An 11073-nucleotide genomic window follows, 5' to 3' on the forward strand; every position below is an offset into this window, starting at 1 on the left:
CCTCACTGCCACTGTCAAATTCAAATTAATGATTTGTACAAATTCAATGAATTTTTAGAATAAATACATGATTTGAATCAAAGTTACTAAATTCGATTGAATATGTAACCGACACTTTCACCGCCCTATTTGATTCTATTCCAACTTTGTGGCCCCTTATGTATTAAACAGTAAACTTGTGTCAAAGTATGAAACATATATTTCTGAGTAAAAAGTACCAAACTAACATATATGTCCATTTTCAATAAATTCTGAGCAGTTTCCTATAAATGGTGATGAGTAACCTTCACATCAAAAGTATCATGTAAGCATCAATATGATTACCACCAAAATATATATATAATATTTTCCATTTTTCATTTCATCAAGCACTAGTGGTAGAAGAGTAACCTGCCACGGTAAAGACCCGGGCTCGATTCCCGGCTGGTGCATCCTTTTCTTTTTCATCACAAATCAAACATTTAGTTTTTCACTTAACTTTCATATTAGTTCATTATGTTTTTAGTGTTTTTCTAGTACTAAAATGTAAATCTTGTTCTGCCATATTTGAGTATAGCCCGGGTGGAAAGAGCACCCTTTTTCTCAAGTGTAGCATGGTTTTTCCATGTTTTAACTAGGAGTATTTTTATTTTTCTGTCAAAAAACGATTAGATGTTGAATATATATACACACATCAAATTTTAATAGATGCAACTATTTTTGCTACACTAGACATATCTTGTCTTGCACATATTGAGGTGTTTTCGGCGTATAGACTGTCATTGCCATATTTATATATGTACACATCAAATTTGAAGGTCCAATTCCAACTTCAGTAAAATCCTGGTAACAAATGAAGGTAAAAAAAAAGAGATGGAAAATGAAAGCAACAACTTGAGAAAGAAACTTTCATTTATTAAATTGGACAACATATATCTGTGGTTGAACGGCACTCACTCTTATAAACAGTACATCCAGATACTTAAAACCTCAATAATAGCCTATCAACATATTCTATGAAACATTGAACACTCTAAATGCTCCACTAATTATACAACATAGGCCTATCGATTTATCAAGGCTTTTACATTCTACGTTGTTAATGTACATGTTTTGACATCAAGCTATTGCGGAGAATGTGTTTTTGGTTCAGCTGAACCATTCACATGTAACAAGTCGTCTGAGGCACCTAAGAGTTCAGGCTTTCTCAACCAGTACTGCTTGAACCTTCCCCTCGCATACTCCATGTAGTCAAACTCGATATTGTTAACATATGCCTGGCAGAAGAAACAACAAATTATAACTCAGAAAGAGAAATGTGTGGTGAAATGTAGTGATCAAGAGAGGAAAGTGTAAATAGCATACCGAGATGACTCCCCACAATCCCCAGAACAAGTGATTTGCAAGCATATATTTCTCTGCTTCGTCAGTAAGTTTCTCTACTTCCTCATCACTTGGTTGATGGCCTGCACTTGTCAATGGGATTCCACGTTCAATAAGATAATTCTGCTGTGTTGGTGCACAAAGCAAACACACATCGACTGCTTAAATCTTTGGTCTGTCTATCATTGACCATGGTTAATTGGACACGGGAACATGTTTGGTTTTAGACTTTTAGTTGAGGCAGAGTTATTAGCATAATTTATCAATACATCCGGTCCTACAAATAACGACGACTACTACCATTTCTCAATTCCAAGTTAGTTAGGAATCAGATTCTACATATCTAAAGTAATTAAAGTCCTACAAATAACGACGACTACTACCATTTCTCAATTCCAAGTTAGTTAGGAATCAGGTTCTACATATCTAAAGTAATTAAAGTCCAGGTCAATTATCTTATTTTTCGATGCCTATCCAAAACGAACAAAAAATATTATGTGGTCCTGAAGGGACCAAAAAATGCATTGGTTGGATTTTCGTGCTCTTTTTTTTTTCTTCTGAAAGTATTGGAACTCTTACAGAACCTAACTCTGCACTATATAACGGGGCCTATTTCAGAACCTGTTATACTTTTTCATATCAGAACATATTTTTCTCATGTGCAAGAAAATCAACCGTGTGCTTAGGACAGAGAGGTGCAGACAACTGAAGCTTACCTGAAGAACTGAGATATGCATGTACAAATCGCTGTCGCTCCTCTAAATCTGTTGGAAATTTTATATTCAAAAATGAATTAATAACAAATTGTGAAGTCTATAGTTTAATCTAATAGAAGAAATACTATGGAGAGAGAAAAAAAGAACAGGAAGATCAGAGTATCAAACAAACGTGAACGTGATCTCCGTCTCTTGTTGCAACTAATATTTACTTACCAGGGTAAGTATTGAAGTGCATGATATGAGGGGTATCAGTATGATAATTTGCAGTCATTTCACAGAAGTGGTTCGCAAAGTCATAAGCAATTGGATTATAACCACCATACTCATAGTCCTGCAATGCAAATCAACATAAGTCTCAATCTGTACAACACACTTCATTGTAGGAATTGCTGGAGCTATCATATTCATTTTGTAAATAACGCGCAATTACTGATATATTGGGTAGCCGGTGCTCAAGTCAAAAGCCAACAAAATAAACAAATCAATAAAACATAGGAAGCAAACTATAGCCAATTCCTGATTAAGGATGCAGTTTAAAACTTGCTTAGATATTTTAGTACACCAGTTGAGTCTTTCACAAGCATATGCCTTCACATACAAGCTGTATAAAGTTCTGATTGATATCATACAACACTTACAATGATAGTAATGGCCTTCTTTTTGTCGTCAATCATTATATTACCATACTGCAAGTCATTGTGACAAAAGGCAATCTCTTCAGACTCTGTTGGCAGTTCCTTCTCCAATAAGCTGATTTCCTTGTCTAGATTACCTAAGGAGAACTCCTTTAGATGTTCAGGGGAGCACAGACCCTTCGCCTCATTTAGCCACTTTCTGGAATTTTACATAAAAAATTTGTATCAGATTTTCAATAAAAGATCAAACTATATTCCGGCTGGTAAATTGATACCTGAGACGGTCCCATAGAAGGACATCCTTTGAACCAGGCATGTCAAGGTTATGAAACTCCCTTAGTTTTCCAGCTATCAAAGAAGATATCTCCGAGTCACGAAGATCTTCAGCAGACAGCGTCTGAAAATGCAAATAAGACAGACAGAACAAAGTCAAATAGCAATCAATAAACATCCCAATATACCTTAGTTTTGTAATAATGTTATATGCATTTGATATTTGTAAAGGAGGTTTATCAATCTAATTATATATATCAAGTGCCCAAGAGAGAAGACCGTCTTTCCCTATTCTAGTAACTCTACAAGCAAAAAAAGATAAAATAATCGATATTTAATTGATAAATTACTGACTCCATTAATATTTCCAATTTCGCTTCATACTAGACATGGTCAAAGACTCTACAACACAATTTTATCCTGCTGAATTGTGAAGGCAAGGAGCACCTCCTGCTGCTCGGTTTTCTATATATATATGAGTGCATCAAATTGATTAAATCTTATTTCAATGATCCGCCATCTGCTCCAAAGAACATAAGCCACTCATTGTACAAAATCTGCATGTAATAGTTTTCACTTGAGACAATTCATTGTGCTACCTAGGCTCAGAAGGGAAAGCCAGACTGTAGAGGATTTCGGCTAAAAGGCATAGTTCATCATACTCAAAACACCAGCATTGGCCCTCTATGTATGCTGATCTCTTTATCTATTTCCGCAGCAAACAATGAAATCGTAAAAGTTATGATCATTTGACCAATATACAGGAACTCCCAGAAATCTCATTTCATGGTACTCATTCAGTTTCTTTAAGTAAAGATCAAATCATTAACATTATAGTAACATAAACCTACAAGGCTATACATATCCAATAGATAAAAGTAAAGAAATAAATAAATTGAGTCAAAAATTTGGCATACCCTTGCATGAATGAACTCCTCAACTCTACCATTTGCAAATTGACCGAGAAGCTTAGGTCCTTGACCCTTCTTTGACAAGCATTCGAAAGTTCTAATCTCTTCATCCCTATTGAAGAAACGATCTACTCCTTCACCATACATTCGAACCAAAACTCTCCTCGAGACGTTTTCGTTCTTAGTAGGCCAACTTATCCTATAAACCTCATTAGTCATAGCACCACTCAAATGATGAACTTTCAAGTTCATTAGATCTAACACATCCCCCCATTTTGTAGCTAATGATAGAAGCAATTTCATCAATTCCTCCGGCAAAATGCCATCAACAACTCCGTTCGTCTTCACCGCCATCACAGAACAAAAACCAACAAGAGAAAAAGCTTCACCTAAAAGTTTATCAAATCAGAAAGTCTTGTCACCAAGTATCCCAAATCCCAATACAAAAATTCAAGAAAGTGACAAAATTTCCCAGTCTTACCAATACAAAAATTCAAGGAAGTCACAAAATTTCCCAGTCTTGTCACCAAGTATTCAAATACCAGCACAAAAATTCAAGAAAGTGACAAACTTTCCCAGTCTTGTCACCAAATATTCAAATTCTAACACAAAAAATTCAAGAAAGTGACAAAATTTCCCAGTCTTAACACCAAGTATTCAAATTCTAACACAAAAAGTTCAAGAAAGTAACAAAAATTCCCAGACTTGGCATCAAGTATCCAAAATTCTAACACAAAAAATTCAAGAAAGTTGTAAAATTTTCCCAAGTCAAACACATGATCTGTTCAAGAAAGTAGAGATTTTGATAGAATTAAACAGACCCCATATGCAGAATAGTAGAATCAAATGCTATTAAACATAAATCTATGATGAAAAAGAACAGAAATTTAAGAACCCCATAAGAAGATTTGCATCAAGAAATGAAGAACTTACAGATTTAGGGGAGCTTAGAAATGGAACCTCAAAAGTTATATTAATATACAGAGCGATTTACAGAGAGAAGAAAACTATGACATTAGGCAAGCGCCCTGTGTGTATGTATATATAGAAAAATTGTCTCCGTGTATTGTGACAACCATATAGACCAAGAATCCACTTTTTAATCATTTTTTTTCTATACTAAAATATTTTATAAAATAGAAAAGGGAACTAAAGAATGTGATAAAAGTTAAAACTAAAGATTATTTTTTTTCCATCTTTGACTAGTGGAGGTTTTTTTAAAAATAAGTAAATAAAATATGATACGCTCGATCAGTTTGTGCTAACTTCACTCTTAGTAAAGTATTTATTTGCTGAAATGAATAATATTGTTGAAAAGCATATATGGATTCGACAATCTGATTTTAGATTAAGTAGTTCGGAAATCATTTTTGCAATTTATTTAATTGCTATAATCGCGATTTAAACCAAGATTTGACTATATGAATATTTTATATCCCTTACGACTTTATTTGGGTTATTTTATTTAATACCGAATTAATATGTATTACATGAAAAAAAAACTAAGAAGATATATAAAAATAATTATTTTCCAGTTTATTGTATTTAATTCTATCCATTATCAATTTGAAGTAGTTTTCTAATCTTTGAATGAGAAAATTTTTTATTTGTCTTACTTATTTTCTAGTTTTTTTTCGAGCAATAATTATTACTATAATAATAATAACATATTCAATAACGTTTCACAAGTAAAAACTAAACATAATAAAATATACACATAAATTACCTTATGAAATAAAAACTCTATTTTCAAAAGATATTCAAACTCAAGAATTCATACATAACTATTGTCGCAATAAACTCTCTCCATTTACCACCATAAGAAAAATTGAATACTTCTATTAAGCCACTAAAAATAATAATTTTAATCAAACAAAAATGGGTTGACTAAATATCTCAACTAGCTGCTGTTAATTTTTTTAAATGAAAAAGAGAAAAAAGGAAAAATATAATTTTGTTTGTATAATTGGACATTGGGATTTGGTCGGCACACGATTTAAAACGTGTGGGGAAATGTCAGGCTGTTAATAGGAATTCGCCACGTAGAACCCGCTAAATTCAAAAGTCACCGCAAGAAAATTTGATAAGTAGTTAAAAATAACCGACAAAACGACTTAAAAGGAAAGTGGAAAAAACGACTAACTACTGAATAAGTACGGTACTTTATCATCCAACCGTTGAAATTACGACACGTGTCCTTTATATTTTTTAGATTCCCAATATTTGCTGTGTATTTGAAAATTAGTATTGTTTTATATAAATTGCGTTAATGATTAATCTTTTAATAACTTTATATGATGTTTGATTTTATATTTCGATATTAAAATATGCATAATTTGTGAGTATCGATAACCAAAGATTGTATAATTAGCGTAAGTATATTATTGTATATTCGTATATTATTGTATACGCGATAAACGGCAATATAAGTAGTGCTTATGTTTGGTAATAATAGGTGAATAAAAATTTCAAACACATGAAAAATACCTTTACCATAGATAATTTTGAAAATAATCCACGTAGTGTTATTCTTCTTTTATTGGAAAAAAGTCTACTTTATTAGAAGGGATAGACTCTGGAGTATTTATTTTCTATATTTGTAAATTTTATCACTTTGTGAAATCCGATCTTATCCACAAGGATATATATATATATATATATATCCATTTTTGACTTGATAAAATAATCAAGACTCCCAAGATATTTGACCCTTCCCACTTGAAAAATCATATTAGTTCAATTAATTTTTTTTTTATCGGATGTCTCAAAGGGACAGTAGTTTAATTAATTAACTAGCTAAAACTTTACTTCCCGTTGACCTTTTCTTTAAAATAACATTCTAATTAATTAATTAATTGTAAGATGAGAGTAGGAATTTACTGTTCACTCACAGACACAGTTATTCAACATTCTTAGGTAGCTTTGGATGTATATAATTTGGATACACATACTAAGTCTGAACATGACTAAGTCTGAACATGATTTTCTAAATCTTTTTTATATTGATATAAAAAAAATCATAAATACTCTCTATTTTTAAAATATTTGTAGTATTTTTTTATTTGCACACCCTAAAAAAACAATAATTAGGAAGAAATTTTGAATATTTTTATCCTATTTATGTTATAAGATATGATTTTCATCATTGAATTTTTACTCTATTCATGTGATATAGTTGAGTTATTTGTACTCTTCAAGGACAATTAACTATTAAAGGTAACATGAATAAAAAATAAAAAATTATCTTAAACTTCTAAAATGATAAGTATTTTGAAACATACTCCGTCTGTCCTAATTTATATGATATTCTTTTTTCTTTAGTCTGTTTCAAAAAGAATGTCAATTTTTCTTGTTTGACAACTATTTAATGACATCATCATCATTTATTCTTATTCAGTTCTATTAACTCTTTGTTGTTCAGAAAAAGTCAACTAAAATTAAGCACTAAAATTAGTTTAATAGGGGTTATTTGGTAAATATGATAATGTTTTTTTTCGTATTTCTTAAATTTCGTAATTATTTAAATAGCATCATATAAGTTGAGATGAAAAAATATTTTTTAATAAGGACAATAAATACTTTGAGAGGGAGGAGTATAAAATAGTAACGAAGATAACAAGTATAGAAAGGTGGACTTGTTCTACTTTAACTGTTCTTGCATCTAATTACGTGCCATTTACTCAACCATCAATATTTTGCATCAATTTTAGTATATTTAATTTTTTTTAAAGAAAAATCTATGTTGATTTCTTGTCCTAATTTTGGATGTATACAGTTATACTACATGATACAAATTGATATTGACCTACTTATACTAAAGTGGAGCCATACATTACTAAAAGGCTGAATCCTTGACGCAACTTTTAGTTAGACATTTTAATTAGACTTTATTTATTTTAGATACTTGATGTCACGCTTTACTATATTATTTTGACACGTTTTGCTGATGTGGCAAAGTGAGTGTGATACACTCATTAATGACGCGTGTGAAGCTTATTTAGCCTATTTTATTTTATTTTTTCTCTACTTCTTCCTCATTTTTCAGCCAGTACTCTTATTACATTTTCTCTCTCAAGAATTTCTGAGCTTCATTTCAATTTTCAGACTTTTTCTATTATCGGAATGGAAAAACACAATGTTAAAATCATTGAGCACAATACATTATAAATATTTGATCTCACGTTAAGAGAGAAATTGTAAGAAGAAAGATAGGAACAACAATCTTTAACTCCTTTTTTTTTTAAGAAATGGAGAGTAAAATTAAGTATAAAAACTAAAAAAAATCTGCAAATGTTAAAATTATTGAGCACAATACATTATAAATATTTGATCTCACGTTAAGAGAGATTGTAAGAAGAAAGATAGGAACAACAATCTTAACTCCTTTTTTTTTTAAGAAATGGAGAGTAAAATTAAGTATAAAAACAAAAAAAAATATGCATAATAACTTCTCAAATTTCATATTTACATGTCTAAACACCAAATTAAATAAAGAAATGGGAGAAAGATACGGTGAAGAAAGGAGATGAAATCGAGTGGATTTTGCAGAAAAGACCATAAAAGTAGAGGAATATGTCGGAGAAAATAACTGTGTGAATGAAAAAGAAAAAAATTATAAAAAAAAATGATTGTGTTGTAGTGAGAAGTTTAATTTGATGGAGAAGATGACGGGGAGAGGGGATGAGGGGTGGGAGGGGAAATCTTTTTTAATTGGTCAAAACTATTTAGTTTGTTTGATCCTTAATTTTTTCTCTTTAAAATGAAATTACATGACCTAATTGGAGCTTTAATCCACGTGGACACGTTAGTCAACACGCGCATAGGGTCAATAAAAAATTGTGAAAAAAAATATCAAAATGACATAGCTAAGCGTGATATAGAGTATCTAAAATGAACAAAGTGTAATTAAAATATCTAAGTAAAAGTTGACACCAAGAGGCCACCAATGAATTCTTGTCTTACTAAAATTATAATGTCTTTTTCTCCTAACAAGAGAAGCAAAAAGTATAAAATTTGATTGACTAAAATAAAAATAAAAATGGTGATGGCATAAATTGGTAAAACAACTTTGCATGCAGTCCTCACATAATTATTTTGATTCCTATTCTTGTCATGTTCACTGACAACCATTAATTGCTTTGAAAAGGAGATTCCAAATAATAAGACAAGATAAGATATTATATTTTTTGTTTTAAAATAAGTGATATTTTTAATTTAAAGCTATTTTAAAAAATTACTAACAAATTTATCTTTAATTTAAATACTTTAAGTGATTTTTTAATAATGTAAAACTTTATATGTTAAAATAAGAATAATTTTAGAAAAATAAAATAGTCTTTTTAAAAAATTTAAAATATCACTTATTTTAAAACGGAGAAAATATTGAAGCCGTAATTATGACCTCTTTATAAAAGGGATGGTGCGGATTTTGTCAAACTTTTCTTTTTGTCACTTTCAAGTCACTTGACTATGATAATTGATCTTTTAAAGGTGCAAGTCGTCGATGACGTATAACTATTCATTTTCAAACTATTATTCACTTTATGACTTGCTTCCTAAAAGAAAATGGACAGATTTTTATGGAAAAAATTAGCTGTATCCAATATTATGATTGAATACTAAATAACATAATATATATTAGTAATTATTATCATGGTTAATTTAAGTTCATATAAAAGACATATTTCACGTTGGTAATATGTTTTTGACGGCAATAATGTCATATTTGTTGAAAGGATTCAATTGAATCTTTTTCGTTAAAAAGGTGTATGATGTATATTAAGTGAACTTTTCCCCTAAATAGTTGAAATTACACCCTAAAACAAGATAACATTATAATTGAAATAATTTGTGTCTCAAATGGAATTGGGCAAACAAAAAGTCGTGTGAATCGCAATAGTTGTTACCAAATTGTCCTATGATGGATATCTTAGAATTTGCTACTCTTAAACTAAAAATAGGTAAGGAGAAATTCATTTTAATAATATATAATTCCAGAAGTTAAACAATTATGTACCCAACCAAAAAAAAAAATACTTAATCAATTATCAAAAGTGCCAATTTTTTATTCAAATGGTACTTATTCTCAAGTGATAGAGTAATGAATGTTGGCCATTTGGCAGCAATCAAAAGTCGTCCCAATTAATTAGACTTCTTACCTTTGACGCTTTACCCAAAAGCTATAAATTTAATTTTTGATTGATACATTATGGGTGTGTTTGAGATGGAGGAAAATATTTTTTCAATTTTTCTTATATTTGGTTGGTCAATATATTCGAAAAATATTTTCTCTAGGAAAACAAGTTCTTTAAAATTGAGGAAAATAACTTTTCTAGAGAAAGTAGAAAAGACAAGTTGGATAAGCAGCATTCCAAATTTATTATCTCTTCTTCACCCATCCAATCCCTCCAACCCGCGAACATCCCACTCCAGCCTGCGGCAACCTACATCCCATCTCATTCCGTCTACATAATATTTTACTAGATAACATATAAATACTTTTGGGATAATATTTTCTTACTTATTTATCAAACACTAAAAAATAAGTAAAAAACACACTTGTTTTCAAGAAAAAATAATCATTTTTCGTGAAAAACATTTTCCTTCCTATCAACACCTTATATAGCATAATAAAAAAATTATTTAAAATTAATAACTAAAAAATATAATAGAACAAGTAAAGTAATTTTAACTTAGTACGAATTATACAAATTGCATTATGACTCGTTTTTAATCTATTCAACTCAAGTAACTTTTGATTCGCCATAATTCAATTCAATCCATTCATTTGATACGAGTGGGTGTGTGGGTGCGGGTGTGTTGAGACTTGAGGCCAGTATATTGGAACATCCCATGCTTATGCATGTTTAAAATGTCAAACATAAGAAGACAAAAAATAGCACACAAGCTGATATTAATTAGGCCATCAAGTTAGACTTTTGAATGCATAATGGTAAACATGGCCAAAAAAGTAAAAGGATGAGTGAAGATCTTGACTTTACAGATCCCTCCACTTAAAAATACGTAATTAACTATGTCGATTAACTAGTAATCAATGCTCGTTGATTAGGAACTTATAAGCATGGAAACTATTAAACGTGCTGGTAATATAGATATACAAACAAGATTTAGTTTCAGCAAATCTTTTGTTTTTTTAGTAAAAGATTTAGCAAC

General features: G+C 30.3%; 1 protein-coding gene across 1 annotated transcript; it reads right to left on the reverse strand.

Moving 5' to 3' along the window:
• Positions 1–873: 873 nt before the first annotated feature.
• LOC129902279 (probable choline kinase 1) lies at positions 874–4939 on the reverse strand. Its single transcript, XM_055977439.1, has 8 exons — positions 4834–4939; positions 3907–4289; positions 2992–3113; positions 2720–2915; positions 2295–2412; positions 2079–2126; positions 1345–1445; positions 874–1256 (listed from the first exon to the last, which is right to left on the reverse strand). Exons 2-8 carry the CDS (start codon positions 4252–4254, stop codon positions 1104–1106), a joined length of 1086 nt encoding a protein of 361 aa, XP_055833414.1. The 5' UTR covers positions 4255–4289; positions 4834–4939; the 3' UTR covers positions 874–1103.
• Positions 4940–11073: the final 6134 nt, after the last annotated feature.

The sequence above is a fragment of the Solanum dulcamara genome, chromosome 9 (assembly GCF_947179165.1).
Source record: "Solanum dulcamara chromosome 9, daSolDulc1.2, whole genome shotgun sequence".
Classification (NCBI taxonomy): domain Eukaryota; kingdom Viridiplantae; phylum Streptophyta; class Magnoliopsida; order Solanales; family Solanaceae; genus Solanum; species Solanum dulcamara.

What these genes read in the sequence shown, in the direction of transcription:
- LOC129902279 (XM_055977439.1), bottom strand. Translation starts at nt 4,254, where the DNA reads ATGGCGGTGAAGACGAACGGAGTTGTTGATGGCATTTTGCCGGAGGAA. An exon ending in AGAAGGCCATTACTATCATT is followed by an intron (nt 2,413 to 2,719) that starts GTAAGTGTTGTA and finishes TTTGCATTGCAG; the next exon opens with GACTATGAGTATGGTGGTTA. An exon ending in TGCATATCTCAGTTCTTCAG is followed by an intron (nt 1,446 to 2,078) that starts GTAAGCTTCAGT and finishes TGACAAGTGCAG; the next exon opens with GCCATCAACCAAGTGATGAG.